Raw genomic sequence first — 19600 nt, 5'->3', positions numbered from 1 at the left:
TCTCTCTCTCTCTCTCTCTCTCTCTCTCTCTCTCTCTCTGTCCGGAGACACACACACACACACACACACACACACACACACACACACACACACACACGTTTTTCCAGATATTCAAATTTATTTTGTTTCCTTGTTAATCTGTTTCCCTTTATCTTCATATTCACAATGAAATACAGAACAATGGGATGAAAATGCATGAATAAACTGAAGACATTCTCATAATAATAATAACAATAATAATGCTACTACTACTACTACTACTACTACTACTACTACTGTTGCTGCTACTACTACTACTACTACTACTACTACTACTATTACTACTACGACTACGACTACTACGACTACTACTACTACTACTACTACTACTACTACTACTACTACTACTACTAATAATAATAATAATAATAATAATGCTACTACTACTACTACTACTACTACTACTATTACTACTACTGTTGCTACTGCTGCTGCTACTACTACTACTATTACAATTACTACTACTACTACTACTACTACTACTACCGCTACTACTACTACGACTACTACTACTACTACTACTAATAATAATAATAATAATAATAGTAATAATAATAATAATAATAATAATAATAATAATAATAATAATAATAATAATAATAATAGTAATAATAATCTGTCACAAGTTCCCTCACACATTCCATCTTACTCATATTATCCACTTTAATTTGAACGCTATTCTATCCCCACATACAAAACTTTTTCTTAACTAACGTCACATATGAGTTCGATAATAGGAGTTGTTGTAAGAACCTCATCACCAGAACTGCTCCATTTATATGATAATTATAATTCACTCACTCTCACGCACTCCTTATGCGGCGATGATGATGACTGACCACGCGATCCACAAATAAGAAAGATAAAGATAAATGGAGGGCCGAGATAAGGAGATAACGTGTGTATAAGATAAGTGTATAATATGAATCAAGATTTTTATTATTGCATTGTTGAATATGTACGAATGCAGCAGTAAAACTGAGTAATGATTAGATAGCGGGTTATATGAGTGACTGGAAAAAAAAAGTTTATTATTAAAAGTGAAATCCGATGTTGTGTTTTACAGGATATTATTTACTTTTATCAGTTTTCTTTTCCTACTTTTCTTTTTTATTTCTTTCTTTTCCTTTTCCTATTTTTCTTTCTTTCTGTCTTTATTTTTCTTCCTCTGTTTGTTTCCTTTCTCCATTACACTTTTTTTTTTTTATTTTCATTTTACTTATATAATGTCTACATATGTACATTATTCAATTATTTCTGACAAAGGCCCGTACTATTTAAACACTTTGTTCTTACACTACCGTAACAAGTTGGGTTCTCTTGCATGTTTTTTTTTTTCGCAATGATGACGCATAATAATTAAACTATCACATAATCAATCTTATAAACCCATGAAAGCTTCCACGAGAGTCAAATGAAACGACTCTGCATTAGATCAGGCGCTGAAATATTTGAGTATCATCACTTGTACAGAAAAGAAGCTGGTTTGTAATGATATTCTACACTTTTTCCCTAATACTTCACCTCCTATGGTTTTTATGTTAATGAATATTATATACATGTAGTTAAGCCAAAGAAACTAAAGATCTACTTCTGCTTGAAATCTATTCGTATTCATTTATATTCTACAGAGACAAGGGAAAGGTAAGGAACCGGAAAAGACTCGACACTCGACACAAGGAGGTAGCAACGAGTGGGTGACCTTGTGGGGAACATACACACACACATACACACACACGTGCGCAACAGTGACCCAGCAGCGCCCCAGATGGTTAGGTCTGTACTTCCGCAGCGAGGTGAAGGGGTAGGAGAGGAAGATGATGATGATGATGATGATGATGATGATGATGAAGAAAGAAATGAGTTTATTGGAGGAAAGGAAATTGAAAAAGGAAAGGAAGTTTAAGGAGAGAGAGAGAGAGAGAGAGAGAGAGAGAGAGAGAGAGAGAGAGAGAGAGAGAGAGAGAGAGAGAGAGAGAGAGAGAGGAAGCAGACAAAACTGGTACTATGAAGAAAGCGAACACCAAGAATTGTTAGTGGGAAAAGTACGCCGTGAAGAAAGAAGAGAAAGACACGGGACTGGCTTCCTTCTTTCAATTTACTTTGGTATTACTATTATTATTATTATTATTATTATTATTATTATTATTATTATTATTATTATTATTATTATTATTATTATCATTATTATTATTATTTATAGGAGCAACAAGTAAATGGGCATATTTCTCTTTTTTTCTTTCAATTTTTAGTACGTCTTGTCCAGTCTCCCATTACATATATGGTAAATAAGAAAAAAATAATAATCACGGTTGACAAAAACTCAAAAAGGAGTTATCTGAAGTTTTGTGATGGTTTTGAGTTATATAAAGGAGATTATTTTCTTTCTTCCTTCTTTCATTTATTCATTCTTTAATTGTTATTATTGTTGATGATGTCCTTGTTCCTTTTATTTTTGTCCTTATTGTTTATGTTCCTGTCCTCGTTTTTTCTTTCTTTTTACGAAACGACAATAACCACATATATATACTCTTTACATAATCTGTACATTTTCAACCACGACTTTTTTTTCTTTCAAGATTGAACTCCGTCCTTTTAAACAATACAACAACACCCAAACAATAAAGGCGTGTGGTATGATCTATTTGCATTTTTCCTCTTTTCTCCGCTTTCGAGTCAAGGTACACGTCTGTCCTGAGCAGCACAATAACGTAACAGTCAAGGCGTGTGGCGTGATTTGTTTACTTTCGAACGCTCCGTGGCAACCAAGAACTCTCAAACCCTCGGAGTCCTCACATCGCTGCTCTCAATGGGATATAAATACTGGATACACTCTCTGACTGCATTAATTAACACGTGCTCTCTCTCTCTCTCTCTCTCTCTCTCTCTCTCTCTCTCTCTCTCTCTCTCTCTCTCTCTCTCTGATTTACACACATAAAATAACAATACAGTACTTCAGAGAAACGAATTTTATTTATTTTATTATTATTGTTTTATTAATCGACACATAAAAAGTCTTACAACTCAAGGAAATAAAAGACGAACACAAACACACACACATACACACACGAGGACCTTTTCTCAGACACAGAGACTGAATGTGGGGGAGCCGATGGTTAGTACATTGTCTTCTCATAATACATTACGTAGACAAAAGTGACAAATCTTCACTATAATAACAGGTCTGTCATAACATTTTCCTTCCTGTTCACTTCACCGCCTCCGTATTTTCGATGTTACGGGCCAGTACCTCAGTTATTTTTACCTTTTACATTCGGATCCGTATTCTGAAACGCTTTGCTCTCACAACTATTTTCAAAAGCCACAGAGATCATTAGCCGGGTTCTCAAGAGTGCTTCTCCTGTTAATAATGTTAATGTCTTGTTAATCTGTCACTAGAACTAAAAAAAAAAAAAAAAAATCACCCTTGGATACCCGTATAACATCAATTAGAACCTCTTGAATGTAGTGGAGGTGCGGCGCGGAAGTGTTTCAAATCTTCCTCACTACCACATGAACAAACGTATTTACACTTTCCGGTGACACGGCGTAATGTAGAGGGACTGGTGAACGAGAACTGGGATGACTGAAGGCGTCAGACGCTAATCATTGGTTGAAGACTGTCCATTGCGTAACATGAATGGAACTGTGCTCGCGTGTCAATCCTCCAGCAGCTTCCGGCTTAAAAGGAAGCTGCAAGAAGCCGTCAGGCCTACACGTGGCAGTTCCCGTATAAAACATATCTACCTATTTCTTCTTATCACTTTCATCATTATATGTTAAGTTTTCTTTTAAAGCTCCGGAGTAGTAGTAGTAGTAGTAGTAGTAGTAGTAGTAGTAGTTAGTATGAAGCTGTCTTAATAACAGACTAGCAGATGCACAGGACATTTACTAATCTGTTACATTACGGCGCAGAGAGAGAGAGAGAGAGAGAGAGAGAGAGAGAGAGAGAGAGAGAGAGAGAGAGAGAGAGAGAGAGTCCTCGTGGCGTCCTGGTGCTCAGAAGGGGGACGGGCTGTAGAGAACACTGTCAATAAATTCAATGTGGTCCGCCACGTTGATGTACAGGCCCGGCAGGATGGAGATTCCGTTGGCCCTGCAGGACACGCCGCTGCCCACGATGCCCACCAGGAAGCGCCGGTTGTTCCTGTCCATGAACAGCGGGCCGCCCGAATCACCCTGGGGAGATTGCAAGGGATTACAAGATGTTATCAAGGAAATACGAGGGATATCAAAGGTTTACAAGGAGCTATAAGGAAAATAAGGGTGATGTCAAAGGATTACAAGAAGTTACGAATGAGTAAAAGGTGATATCAAAGGATTACAAGAAATTATAAATTAGTTAAGGGGGGTATAAAAAGATTACTAGAAATTACAAAGGAGTTAAGGGTAATATCAAATGATTACAATAAATTATCAAGGGATTACGAGGATTGCACGGAGTTTAAACGGTTATGTAAAGGGTTTAAAGCGTATACGTAACAAATGGTTATGTAAGACTGTGAAAGATTACAATAGGTTTCAAGGGATTCCAAAGAATTTAAAAAGCTGTTGCAAGTGATTTCAAGGGATTACAAAGTTATTACGTATTGTAAGGGATTACAAGGGATTTCGAAATTATTACAAGGGATTACAAGACATTACAAGAGATTTCAAAGGATTACAAGGAATTTCAAAAGAATTACAGAACATTACAAAGAATTGCAAGCATTTCAATAGTGGTTACAAGGGATTTCGAAAGGATTACAAGATATTACAAGACATTACAAGGGATTACAAGAGATTTCAAGAAGATAATAAATGATTATAAGGGATTACAAAACATTACAAGGGGATACAACGCATTACAAGGGATTACAAGGGATTTCAAGAAGATTATAAGAGATTACAAAGGACTGCAAGACATTACAAGGGATTTCATAAGGATTACAACGGATTACAAGGCATTACAAAGAATTACAAGGGAGTACAAAACATTACAAGGGATTACAAATGAGTACAAGACATTACAAGAGATCACAAGGGATTACAAGACATTGCAAGGGAGTACAAGACGTTACAAGGGATTACAAAGGATCACAAGGTATCAGAAGACATGCGTGAAAGAAAAGAAAAAAAACTCTGGAATTTACGAGAGTAACAAGTGGAATCCAATCTAGAAGGAAAAGTTTTAGAGCTTCATCCATATCAGATTATCTATTTAACTAGTAATTGATTAATCTGTTTCCGTTTAGTTTAGTTATTTATTTATTTTTTGTCATTTTAGTGAATTTTGCGGTGTTTAGTTGACATCACTGTTAATGGTTCAAAATACAACAACCTGAGTCCTACACGCGCACACCTACCTGACAGGCGCTCCTCTCTGGGAAGGAGGCGCACAGGATGCTCTGCCCCTGCAGCAACTGTGGGTACCTTAGCCTCAACTGCGGCGTAAACTGCTCCCGCTCGAAGATGCCCTCACACATCGAGGCCTCCAGCACCTCCAGGTCTGCCTCCTGCAGCTGCGTGGGTCTGTGTGCTGCGGGGAAAGGGGAGGTTAAAGTTGACATGGCAACACAAGACCCCTCCAGCATGTCGCCCTGAACAGTCAAGGCCACACGTTGAATAATCTGTTGCACTCACTTCCACTGTATTTTTTCCCCTCAGTCTTAAGTCATCAGCCTGACGTCGTATTCACAAAGATTCTTAGGTAGAAGAATTGTACTTAGCAGAATTTTTATTTATTTATTTATTTTTTTTTTTTTTTTCATGTAGGAGGAGCACCGGTCAAAGGCAAGATCAGAAGAACAGTTGGTATGAAAAATAGTGGTAGAAGACAGAAAGAGATGCAACATTGCGGCGACGAGAGAGATGCTGAAGACAGTCAAAGGAGAGGAGTTGATAAAACGCAAAATTTTTTGTTCCACCCTGTCTAAAAGAGCGGTATAAGTGGAAACCCTCCTCCCCTCCCCCACCATACATGTGAAGCATACTCCATACTGGCGATCAGCTAGAGTGTTGTGAAGTGATAGATGATTAAGAATCTTTCTTTTGGGGATAGATTCAAAAACTTTAGAGAGGTAGTAAATTAAAGGAATAGGACGGTAGTTTGAGGGATTAGGACATTTACCCTTTTTAGGAACAGGATGAATGTAGGAAAACCTCCAGGAAGAAGGAAAGGTAGATGTTGAATTGAAAGAGTTTAACTAGGCAAGGTGCAAGCACGGAGGCACAGTTTCGGAATACAATAGGAGGGACCCCATCAGGTCCATAAGCCTTCTGAGGATTAAGGCCAGCGAGGGCATGGAAAATATCACTGCGAAAGATCTTAATGGGTAGCATGAAGAAGTCAGACAGTCGAGTAGCAGGAGGAACAACCCCTACATCATCCAAGATAAGAGTTTTATCAAAGGTTTGAGCGAAGAGTTCAGCTTTAGAAAAAGATGAGACGGCAATGGTGCCATCAGGTTGAAATAAAGCAGGGAAAGATGAAGAAAGAAAGTTATTGGAGATATTTTTGGTTAAGTGCCAAAAATCACGAGGGGAGTTAGATCTTATACGTACCTAGTTCTCCACCGTGCTTAGTATTATGCTGAAGTTATGCACGAAGTTAAGCAAGCTACCTCAAGAATTATCGGCCACATAAGGATGTTCTCGGTGACATGAGTGACTCTGAATTGTTGGAAATATATACACTAGATTGTGCAGAAGTGTTATTCATGAAAAAATTGGTGTGAGATGCCCTGGAGAGTTCTGCAGGAAGAGGCTACACTTAGAGGAGAGGAATAAATTAATCAGTCTAGTGGAGGGTCGAGGCGCAGCGTGGTGCACTTACTGGCGTTAACGAGACCGAAGCCTGCGCCGGTGACACTGGAGCCTGGGGTGGGGGCCTTGTCGGAGAGGCAGAAGGGAAACACCACCTCGTTAAACTGCATGGGCTCCACTGTCTTGATGAGTGCCACGTCATTGTACCGCTCCAGCGATGACGGGCTGCCGGGGGAGGACCACGGGAGGGGTTAAGTTAAGGCACACACACACACACACACACACACACAGATAAACAAATAGATAGATAGACTGATAGAAATACATACATACCTACATACATACAGGCATACATACGTAGAAACACACACACACACACACACACACACACACACACAGATAAGCAAATAGACTGATAGACTGATAGAAATACATACATATCTACATACATACAGGCATACATACGTAGAAGCACACACACACACACACACACACACACACCACTCACTCAAAGTCGGGGTGTACGATAATTTGCTCCACGGCATAGTCCACGGGTCTCGCGTTAGCTTCGTCCTCTCGTGCGAAGTCCAGCTCCCCTAAGCGCACAGTCCGCACTCTGGTTCACAAGAAAATAATAACATATAGTACATTCCTAGCACAACAGTAGTAGTAGTAGTAGTAGTAGTAGTAGTAGTAGTAGTAGTAGTAGTAGTAGTAGTAGTAGTATAACCAATAAATATTATATTGTAAAGTGTCTTGTGTAGTGTTTAGTTTTGAACTGTTTGCCTTTAAGGACTGGCACTTTCGCTGGGCTCAATTTTTTTTCCCCTATTCTCTTTTTTATCAGTTTTGTTGCCCCTAGCCAAACACTCTCTTCCACTGAAAAAAGTTCCAAACACTTCGGCGCGTTTCCTCAACAACTTGAACAGGATCTTATGGAAATATTTAGTACTTTTAAGAGGGAACGACAGACAGCTATGAAATAATGAATGAAAGTCCGGACCAAGAAAAAAAAAAAAAAATGCGATTAAAATTTTTCTCAAAACTACAGAATTTTGAATCACGAAATGTAGAAGTAAAATGTATATATAGAAAGTTTAAATCACTCAGTAAAGTGTAGTGTACTTTCTTTCTAAACTTTGTCTAGGCGTAAAATATTTTTAGTCAAATATTATTGTCTTCCCACCGCTACACTGAACATAAAACATGCCCACAATGTGTCTGTCTCCTTCAAGCAAGGGACATGCATCCATTATCAGTTAAAAATTTTGAGATTGAAAATGTTTTCACTTTTTGTTAAAGGATAAACGAAGGGATGAATAAAAATGAAGAATGGATGAGTGAAAGAAGGAGCGCATGAAAACTCACGGCTGGTCGGAATCGAAGACGCAGTGGGCGGCGGTGAGCAGGAAGCGGTCTGTGATGGGCGTGGAGCCGCAGAAGGTGTCGTGCACGCTCAGACTGGCGGGACCTGATGTTGCTGCCGCGGGTGTTGGTATGAGAGGGAAAACACCGCGTATGGACACAGACGGGGAAAAAAAAAAAAGAACAGATAATTAAAGAAATTAACCCTTTTTGATTTTCTGCTAAAATAACTAATCACAATATGGGAACAATGGAAAATAAGAGCATAAGAAAATAAGGGAAGCTGCAAGAAGCTGAGTCATTAGGGAGGTTTAAAAGAAGACTAGACAAATTTATGGATGCGGATGATAGGTAAAAAATAGGTAGGTAGGTATGTTTCATACAGGGACAGCCACGTGCAGGTCTGATGGCTTCTTGCAGCTTCCCTAATTTTCTTATGTTCTTATGTTGTCAGTCATTACGCCTGTACGAGACATGTCTACTTATTACCAACTATCATCCTCATCCACAAATTGGTCTAATCTTCTGAGCCTTCCTGATGACTCATCACTAACAACCTGATGTCTTATCTTCAGGTTGGGACGAACACAAACTTATGCTCACCTGGGGATGACAGCGGCACGATTGGCTGGGTGCCCTCCTGCGCCTGTGAGAGGAGGACGTGGATGAACTATAGCCTCTCACCAAATTTTAAAGTACTATTAGTGTTCTATACTTAATTAAATGTCAGCAAAGTCGCACAATAAAAAAAAAAAAAAAAAAAAATGCGTCACGAAGCTGTTCTATTTCATATATTTGTTTGTTTGTTTCTTTTCTTTTCTTTCTTTATTTACTCTTTTCTACCTACCTGTGGGCTCCGTGGGTTCTGTGGGCGGCGCCGGTTAGCAACAACGCCCGGCGGGAATTTCTTAATGATTTCCTCAATCTCGTCGGGGAAGTAAATCTGGCGCTTCCTTCGTCCTGCCTGCGGGGGATAAGGCCTGCCACAGTCTGCAGGGGAACACACAATGCCAGGTGAATTGAGTGTCGGGTACCCTTCAGTAAAATAGAGATCAGGTAAATGCTGGAAAGGTCAGTTAGGGAAATAGAAGCAAAGTCAGATAAATAAAGGTCAGTAAAAGTAGAAGTCAGATAAATAGAGTACAATGTGCCCGGCAGGAAGAAAGGTAGGAAAACTCACTAAGTCTAAGGAAGTCGTTCAAGACACTTATCCTCAGTTTTCGGATAACCCTTTTTACTACACTCTTTGGCGATCGGTACCTTCAGTGAGCCTCGTTTCATTGCCTTTTTATTCCCTAACTACCCTTAACAAGATCTTAGCAGTGGAAAGTATCGGGGTTTTTCAGGGGAATTTTCATGTTCCTAGTGATTGTTTAACAGGGATTGACAGGAATCATCCACGAGAGTCTGACCAATCCTCTCTGTTGCCTCTGAAAACAATCCTAATGACGTCCCGAAGCGCTTCCATAGAGTAATAAAGCCAGATGAAAATAAATAAACAAATAAGTAAATCTCGTGTTTTCTAACTGGTTTCGTAATAATTAAGGGATGAGACAAGATGCAACAAGAACTAAATTTCCTTGTGTCTGTTTCTCACTCGCTTTCAAGGTCTTGGCCTCTCTATCGTGCAAAACTGAATAAACTTAAACACTAAACAAACTTGGCCACGCAACAACTTATAAGTGAAACAAGACGAAAGAACATGTAATTGACTCTTTTCGACTTGTTTTCAGTGTCCTGTCGTCTTTGCACTGTGTAGCGTGAACTGAGGGAACAGATATACAAGTAAATAGACACAGAGAGCAGCACGAGAGTTAACCAGGTGGAACGTAACCAGGTGGAACGTGTTGGCTTGAGCCACCACACGGCGCACCCTGGCCAGGCCTCGCCTTTGCCTCGCAACTCGCCAGACCAGTCACTCCTACAGCGCATCACGACCAGGCATCGCATTATGAAATGCTTCTCTCTCACCACGACTATTTTCAAAGATCACAGAGATTAGTCGGAATCTCAGTAGTGTTTCTCCTGCTAATGATATGGAAATCTTGTTAATCTGTCACTAAAAGCATAAAAAAAAACGCCCTTAAAAACCAGTGTAACTTTCAACTTTTCTTAAACGCTTTGCTCTCTCACTATGACTTTTTAAAGGCCACAGATGATCAGCCGTGTTCTCAAGAGTGTTTTTTTTCCTGCTAATGGTACAAAAATCTTGTTAATCTGTCCCTAGAACCATAAAAAACACACTTAAACACACGTGCCTTTTGAATATAGTGGAGGTGCGGACAAGTGTTTCATAATATGGTCACAAGTTCCGCATTCTCAAGTGATTCAGTGATTATCTTCACTTCACACGCTCTCCTGGGAGTTACACGTGTCCAGTCAAGCGAGTTTTCAAGGATTCTGGATTACCAATGGAAGAAAAAAAAAAAAAAAAAAAAAGAGAGAGAGAAGGAAAGGAAAAGCTGACAAATCATTTCTGTAGTCTCTGAAAACAATCTTTGACAAATCATTTCAGTAGTCTCTGAAAACAATCTTAACGAGATCTTAGATAATTTCAAAATACACCAACTTAACATACTCAATGGCAAACAAACAAAAAACAAAAACAAAAAATAGAACGACGTGTCATCTCTGTAATCTGAAAACAATCGTCATGAAAACCTAAAGAATTTAAAAATACCTTACCTAAGTTAACCTAACTTAACCTTAATTAACTTGACCAAAGCTGACTAAAAATTCCTCTGGCCTCTGGAAATAATTTTAACAGCGAGCTTTTTTTTTTCTTCACTTTTTTTTTTTGTGCGCCCTAAGCCGACTTCATGCATAAAAGGTAATGGTGATGACGAAAAAAAAGAGAGAGGAGTGAGAAGAAAAAAAAAAAAAAAAACGGGAAGGAGGAGAAGGAGGAGGATAGGGAGGAGAACAGCAACAAAAACCAACCAGGAACAAAAGTACAAGAAGCAAAAAGAAAGAAAGATGTTAGAAGGAAAGAAAAACAAAACAGAAAGACAGAATAAACATGAAAACAACAAAAGAAAGGAAAGAAAAGAACGAACGATCGAACGAACGAACGAATGAAAGAAAGACAGACAAAAAAAAAGGGAGCTTGACCTAACCTAACCTAATCTTATCTAGCGTAACCTAATCTAACTTAACCTAACCTAACCTAACCTAACCTAATATCTAGCGTAACCTAATCTAACTTAACCTAACCTAACCTAACCCCTAATCTCACCGAAGTCCGGGTTGATGATGGTCTTGAGGTTGGTGAACCCTACAGCGGTGGGCTGCCCGATCCTGCAGGCGTCACAGGAGTGGGGGCACTGCGTCAGCATGAACGACTTCTGGGTCTCGCACAACCCACGCGCTGCCATCGGGGTACACCGGGAGCTGCGGTCGAAACAGTTTGGGTCTGAAAAGGAGAGGCGCAATGAGTGGTGGTGGTGGTGGTGTGGAGTAGTAAATGGTTGATAGTTGGTAACGGGAAGAGTTTGAGGAGGAGGAGGAGGAAGAGGAGGAGGAGGAGGAGGAGGAGGAGGAGGAGGAGCAAAGGGTAAGGTTAATGAAAATTATATGGCCTCACGCACACACACACACACACACACGCACACACAGGAGGATAAATAAATAAATAGATAGATAGATCTACTGACAACAGCATTAAAGGTAGATAGAATAATAGCTAGATAGAAACGTATAAGGTTAGAGAGATATAGTGACAGCACACACACACACACACACACACACACACACACACACACAGATAGAGAGGCAGGTGGATAGGTGGACAGACTTATCGGCAACAACATACGTATTAAAGATAGATAGATAAATAGAATGGTAGAGAAAGATTTATTGACAACACACACACACACACACACACGCATACACTCACCTACACAGGCGTCGCAGCTCACTGGACAGTTCTGCAGCATGAACTGTCGGCGTGTCTCGCAGAGGCCGATGCTGGCCAGGCGAGGGCACTGCGTGGTGTGGTCCTCACAGCTCCCTGCACGAAACAGTCACACTTCAATGACAACATCTAAACAACAACGTAAGGAAGGCTACAAGAATCTCTAGCTGCTGTATGGCATTTGTGGGAGATGATTGGGTCATGAATATTGTGCTGTAAAGGTTGTATTATGGTTCTAACTGCAGTATTGTAGTTACCAAGTTGTATTGTATTGTAGTAGACCAAGTTGTAATTAAGTCCTGATTGATATAATGTATTCTAGTGTAGTGTTATCATACTGGAAAAGTTTCTGGCTCTTTCATAAATTCAGGATACAATTGGAAAAGAAAGAAAAGAAAAAATAATAAGACAACGGAAGCTGTAAATAATTATATTAGTAGTCCTACACATAATAATTCAATCTTTGTATTAGGCATACGACTGAGGCAGGTAAAGACAAACTATACACCTAACAGACAAGAAGAAGCATCTAACCATACTCGCACATACGTCCTTACCGAAATGGCCATGAACGGGTGCGAAAAACCCCAGGGCTGCCAACACTACCGCCACCACCTTCCAGGGCACCATAGTCGCGGCGCTTTCCGAGCCTCGCGTCTGCTTCATCGTAGCTGCTGGAGCGTCTGGAGGAGAGGATGTTGATAAAGGGATTGAACTCTCTAATAAAGGAACAAACTTTAAAATAGGGGCTCGAAGTCTCTAATAAGGGATCGAAGTCTACACTCAATTGCTATTACTACTGGTTCAGGTTCAGCCAAGGAACTAAGCCCCACTAAGTATTTGTCCAGGTTGATTAAATCGAGTCACGTGATGACACTTATGGTTTGATAATTATATAGAATAAGTAAACATTACGAAAAAAATATAGAGTTATTTTATTATTACCATTGCTATTACTATCATTATTTATCATAGACTCCTTTACATATGTTAAGGAGTCTATGTTTTTTTTTATGCACACTGGAAAACAGATGCTAATATGTTATAATGATGATACTTCGTAGTTGACACACCGCCGAACGGGTAATAATAAATAAATAAATAAAATATATGACAAATTAATTGGGTTAGAACTAAGCTGGCCAACGATTCTCTCTCTCTCTCTCTCTCTCTCTCTCTCTCTCTCTCTCTCTCTCTGCTTCACTGATCTTGATGAATCTCCTTCTGTTCAAGGACAGTGAATCAGTGAGGTGGTGGTGCTGGCGGTGGTGATGATGGTGTGTGTGTGTGTGTGTGGTGGTGACTAATGACTTAAAGGTAACTTGCTTGAGTCATTGATGGCACTTGATGACTGATGACCTACTGGTAACTAACTCGTGACTGGAGATTCACTGAAGACTTGATGAAGACTTACAGACTGTATGGTTTGCTTGACTAACTGATAACTTCCTGACGATCAAAGCCTTACTGAGTGAATTACGAGCCACGAACACTTAAATAACAGGTAATCTCGTCACTCCAAGGAAGGAAATGAATTGTAAAAGTCAGGCTGATGAGTAATTATTTTGAGGGGATTCACGTTTCATAGCTGGTAAAGGAGGAAAGAATATTATTGCAGGAATGAAGGAAGGAAGGAGATAAGACTGAACGAAAGAAATGGGGAAAAGAGGCGGAAGGGATGAAGTAAGGAAGAAAGAGCTGATGGCCAGAGATGGAAGGAATGAACTAAGAAGGAAGGAACGAAAAAAGGAAGAAGAGAAGGGTGAAAGAAAGAAAGAAAAGGAGAACAGAGGCGGAAGAGATGAAGCAAGATACAAAGAAATGATGGACAGAGAAGGAAGGAAGGAAGGAAGGAAGAAAGAAAGGAAGGAAGAAAGGGACAAACGAATGAACAAAGGAAGGAGTAAAGGATGAAAGAAAGAAATGGGAAAAAGAGAAGGAAAGGATGAAGTAACAAAGGGAGAAAGGGAGAGGAAGGGAGGGAGGAAGAAGAAAAAATGAAAGAAAGGAAGCCGAGAAGAAAGGAATTAAATAATAAAGAAAGGAAAGAAAGAAGGAAGGAAGGAAGGAAGGAAGAGAGGAAGGAAGGATTTACACAATTCTAATTAAAAAAGATAATAAACTAAAGAATGGAGAGAAAATAAAAGGCGAGAAAGGAAGGAAGGAGAGAACAAAGGAAGAAAGGATAAGCAGATTTATATTACAATAATTACGGAACAGGAAATATACAAGGTAAAATTAATTATTTTTTTTAAACGGAAGCTAAGAAAAGAAAACAAATAATAATAATAAAGAAATAGGTAAGTAAAGAGTAGACAAAGAAGAATAGACTTACACAACCAGAATAATACAACAATAGTAGTAGTAGTAGTAGTAGTAGTAGTAGTAGTAGTAGTAGTAGTAATGATAGTAATAATAATAATAATGATAATAATAATAATAATAATAATAATAATAATAATAATAATAATAATAATAATAATAAAGAAATAGGGAAAAAGTGGGAAGGAATGAAAAAAAAAACAGACTTACACAATCACGACACAACAGGAAACAAGAAAAAGGCAAGAAAAGAAAGAGCCAAATAATTTTAAAGAAATAGACAAAAGAAAGAGGAAAGAAGGGAAAGAAGAATAAACTTAACCAACAATAACAACACAAGAATCAGCCATCATGCAATTAATAACACGCCACAGGAAGCAAAAACAAAAGAATAGGTACGTACCTACTCAAAAAAAAAAAAACAATGACGAGACATAATTTAAAACTGGACTGGTAACAAAGAGAGGAAGGAATAAAAGAAAAGACTTACACAACAATAAGAAAACATAAGTCACCCAACTTGCATTTAATAACACGTTACAAGAAGAAAAGAACAGATTAAGTACCTATTTAAAGAAACCAATGAAGAAACGTAATATAAAACCTAACTATTTTTTTCTTCTGTTAAGTACTTTTTTTAATAGTAACGTATCAGAAAAAGACACAGTAAGTATTTAAAGAGATCAATTAAAAAACGTAATCCAAAAATCTAATAAAAACGAAGGTAAAGGAAAAGATAAGTCAAAATGCAATTAGCAACACACTAATGAAAAACAAAGTAAATATTTAAAGAAACTAATCAGAAGACGTAATCCAAACTCTACTGACAAGCAAGGTAAAGGAAAAGCCAAGTTAAAACAAAACAGTAAAGGTCACGGGCGAGCATTACCAGTTCTTACACCTCTTGTTCTTTTCTTCCCAGCTGATGACGACACGCAGGAAACACACACACAGATTACTGAGCCCTAATGGAGATACCGTGAGCATTTTTTTCGAAGTCTATGGGGAGTATATGCGCTCGCCTGTGATGACGGCCGGCTGTAGCTCACTAGCCACAGGACATTCTCGGAAATACTCTTATTGCGATTCCCACAGAGTTAGCAAGCACCATGATGTTAAACCTATCCCACCCCAAACCTAACCTAACCTAGCCTAAACCAATCTAGCGTGTTCAAGAGTGATTGGTACCTACTCTTCCAGACTTGAGGAGCATGCGTACCGTACCACAGGGGAATGAGGTAAGCGAGGAAGCACCGTAACTGAAGATGTACTCGTAGAAGAAAGAGCAACGTAGCAGAAGACAGAGTGGGTGATGTATTAGAAGACATGAAAGAGTAATGTAGTATTAAAAGAAGACACTAAGAGAGTAATGCAGTGATGTAGGAGAAGAAGACGTATAAGATGTACCTACGTAGATGGGTGAGTAAGGTGAAAAGGCGAAAGGAGAAAGATGCAATATTGATAATTGAAGAAGAAGGACGAGTATGAGGGGGAGGAGGAGGAGGAGGAGGAGGAGGAGGAGGAGGAGGAGCAGAAGAAAAGAAAAAGATAATGATGATGATGATTAAGAGCAGGACGTGGAGGATAAGAATGAGAGAACAACAACAACAACAAAAATAATAATGATAATAATCGCAATAATAATAATAATAATAATAATAATAATAATAATAATAATAATAATAATAATAATCGTCCCTATGTGCACAGTTGGTATTGGGTGAAGGTTACGTGTGTGTGTGTGTGTGTGTGTGTGTGTGTGTGTGTGGCAACAAGGATCGTCTGGGGATTCCATAGGATTTTCCAGGCGACGAATTCTCTCTCTCTCTCTCTCTCTCTCTCTCTCTCTCTCTCTCTCTCTCTCTCTCTCTCTCTCTCTAGGTTGTTGACACGGAAGCAAAATATTCTTGGGATTTTCCATTTCATTCCGAACAAAAAGATGCGAGGAGGAATAAATGTGAATGAAGGAAATGATTGGTAAACTATGAGAGAGAGAGAGAGAGAGAGAGAGAGAGAGAGAGAGAGAGAGAGAGAGAGAGAGAGAGAGAGAGAGAGAGAGAGAGAGAAAGCGGGCTCGAAAAACAGGCCTAACCACCACCACCACCACCACCATCCCACCACCACCACCATCCCACCACCACCACCAACACCACCAGTGACTTTATCTTAATTTATAACACTATGGTACAAATTTACCGTGATGAGATGCCCTGACCCTCAAGTATAGCGGAAGTCCTTGCGTTACCACCACCACCACCACCACCACCATCATCATCATCACCTCCATCTTGCAACGTTTTTTCTTAACCACCACCAGGTCGTTAAGTTCCCCCCGCCCCCAGTTGCCCCACGCCCTATATGGTACGGCGAAGTAATTATTATTAGGCAAATTTACAGGTGAGGATGATAAATGAAGTAGAGTAGTTATGTTTCGTACAGGGATTGCCACGTGTAGGCCTGATGGTTTGTTTGCAGATTCCCTTATTTTCTTATGTTTTAGTCTTTTTTCACTCCTTCCTTCCATCTCTCTCTTCCTCTAAGCTGGAGGATGAAGATTATAACGGGCCAGACATTAGCATCTCTCTCATACAAATCTTTCCCGTTTTCGCTTTTCCCCACGGTCCTTCCTTCCCTCGTGCGCAATGGAAAATTATCATCTTCTCTTTCGTTTACTCCGCTCCTTCAGTTTCTCGGTTGGAATAATAACGGTTTTGTTGCTAATATACAGGCGGGTAGTAGGATGTTTGTTTTGGTTTTGCATTATAAATGAAAACAAGAGTAGATGATGCTAATGTGATGTTAAATTCTCTCTCTCTCTCTCTCTCTCTCTCTCTCTCTCTCTCTCTCTCTCTCTCTCTCTCTCTCTCTCTCTCTCTCTCACATAAGAATATAAGAACATAAGAACATAATAAAATAAGGGAAGCTGCAAGAAGCCATCAGGTCTACACGTAGCAGTCCCTGTATGAAACCTACCTACACATTTCCGCCTATCATTCCCATCTATAAATCTGTTTAATCTTCTTTTAAAGCTCCCTAATGTTTCAGCATTAACAACCTAATTACTGAGTCCGTTCCATTCATCTACCACTCTGTTTAAGAATCATTTCCTTTCTCTCTCTCTCTTTCCTAAATCTAACTTTTCAAACCAGAACCAGTTACTTCTAGTTCTATCCTGATTACTGATCCTGAGAATTTTCCTTGCCCTTGTTGTAACCCCTACACCACTTAAAGACTTCCACCGGGTTTCCTCTTGACCTTCGTTCTTCTAAGGAGCGTAAATTTAGTAACTTCAGTCCCGTTTCATAAGGAATATCGTCCTCCCCCCCCCCTCTCTCTCTCTCTCTCTCTCTCTCTCTCTCTCTCTCTCTCTCTCTCTCTCTCTCTCTCTCTCATGCACTTAAGACACACGCACTTCGTTATATATTCATGAGAGTTTCCGAGGACATTCCGGAGTCAGGCATCACTTCCTTCCAAACACTAGATAAGAAAACACACGCACACACACACACACACACACACACACGCGTGACTACTCCCACACAAAACACAAAAAACACAACCCCTCTGTCCACAAAATCATAGAGCACATGTACATCTACTAAACATTTTCCCTCTTCACCTGTCACACTCAACACGCTGTAGAGGAAGTTGTAAAAGTTTCCAAGTGTGTTTAATGGTTCTAGTGACAGTCTACCAGGAATCCTACGTGATCAGGAAGGAAAACACCAATAAGAACATAAGTAAAGAGGCTGTAGAGGAAGTTGTAAGTTTTCAAGGGTGTTTTTTTTTTATGATTCTAGTGAGATCAACAAGGATTACACGCCATTAGTAGGAAAAAACCTGTCAAGACCAAACTAAACAGGCTGTAAAGGAAGTTGTTGGAGTTTCCAAGGATATTTTTATGATTCGAGTGAAGGATTAACAAGGATTCCGCGCAATTAGTAGGGAAAACACCTGTGAAAACCCAACTAAACACCTGTCCTTATAAGCGTGTAACCTAACCTAACCTTACCTAACATGTCTGACTAAACACCTCTGTGGCCTTTTAAAAACTGTCCTAACGGGGAACTAAGTATGTAAGAATACGTATAAGGCAGAGTAGTAACAGTGGCTCAAACAATAACAACCCAACACTACGCAGAAATTCATCTCAGTTCACAAAAATTGGACTGGAAAAAAAAGTACCACGTTCTTGTTGTGTGAGTGTACAGCGCGTGGATGTCAAGTAAGAAGTGAAGTGAGATAAACACAGTAACACGTGCCTAATTTCCATTAACCTCGTGGCCATTAATGAAGGTAAACTAGACAAGCTCTCACTTTCTATATCTCTCTATCTTTCTCCTCCCCAGACCCTCACCTTGACTTTCGAGAAATGAGAGAACAGGTGAGGGAAAGAGGCAGACGGAAGGAGAGACCTGTCCTCACCCACCTCACTGCACCAACTCTGGCTTCAAACTGCCTCCGACGACCACCACCACCGCCGCGGATGCTTCCAGCAGGAGTGAGGGACATACGGTGGTGGCGGTGGGGGTGGTAGTGAGAGAGGAACACCTGAAGCAAAAACTTAACCCTGAATCTGTCTGTACCTTCCTCTCCCCGCCTGGCTCTCTTATTTATGTATTTATTCCTTTAGTTAGTCAATTGTTCAAGTAGATTTTATTTATTTATCTATTTATTGTTATTTTTCATATATTTTTATTTGTAATTATTATCATTATATTTTTTTTTATCTCTACTATAGAATTTAGCAAGCTTTCTCCGCAGATAAGTGAAAAAGAAAGAAAGAAAGAAAGAAAGAAAGAAAACAGTCTATTCATCTATCTATCTGTCTGTCTGTCTGTTTATCGATCTTTTTACATGGAAGAATGAAAGAAAACGAACACCCGAAAATGATTAAAGATGGGAGGTAGGAAAGAATGAGAGAAGGTCCAAGAAGACAAGAGGAAAAGAAGCAAGTCTCTTAAAAGGAAAGAGAGGAAGACGATGATCACAACTAATTACATTCTCATCTTGTTCTCCTTTGATGTTATTCATATTGTTGCTGATGTACGTGTTGCCATTAGACTCTCTCTCTCTCTCTCTCTCTCTCTCTCTCTCTCTCTCTCTCTCTCTCTCTCTCTCTCTCTCTCTCTGGAAGCATTTTAAGAACTCTAGGAAGAAAATTAACAATGTTTTCTAAGGATGGTGTAATTTCAAAGTCTTTTATATATAAACAAG

General features: G+C 39.4%; 1 protein-coding gene across 3 annotated transcripts; it reads right to left on the bottom strand.

Annotated features, from left to right (window-relative positions):
• Nucleotides 1-3007: 3007 nt before the first annotated feature.
• On the bottom strand, nucleotides 3008-18939 carry LOC135109208 (serine protease 42-like). Of its 3 annotated transcripts, none has more exons than XM_064020401.1 (11): nucleotides 18813-18939; nucleotides 12619-12744; nucleotides 12044-12157; nucleotides 11384-11560; nucleotides 8996-9138; nucleotides 8752-8794; nucleotides 8152-8263; nucleotides 7292-7399; nucleotides 6854-7008; nucleotides 5385-5557; nucleotides 3008-4218 (listed from the first exon to the last, which is right to left on the bottom strand). In XM_064020401.1, the coding sequence occupies exons 2-11, from the start codon at nucleotides 12725-12727 to the stop codon at nucleotides 4039-4041; spliced, it is 1314 nt and encodes a 437-aa protein (XP_063876471.1). In that variant the 5' UTR covers nucleotides 12728-12744; nucleotides 18813-18939; the 3' UTR covers nucleotides 3008-4038. The 3 variants fall into 3 exon arrangements, with proteins under 3 accessions (XP_063876471.1, XP_063876470.1, XP_063876472.1); XM_064020400.1 differs by having other exon boundaries at nucleotides 18741-18892; XM_064020402.1 differs by having other exon boundaries at nucleotides 8152-8254; nucleotides 18741-18892.
• Nucleotides 18940-19600: the final 661 nt, after the last annotated feature.

The sequence above is a fragment of the Scylla paramamosain genome, chromosome 18 (genome assembly GCF_035594125.1).
Source record: "Scylla paramamosain isolate STU-SP2022 chromosome 18, ASM3559412v1, whole genome shotgun sequence".
NCBI lineage: Eukaryota > Metazoa > Arthropoda > Malacostraca > Decapoda > Portunidae > Scylla > Scylla paramamosain.
This window is presented reverse-complemented; position numbering and strand designations above follow the sequence as displayed.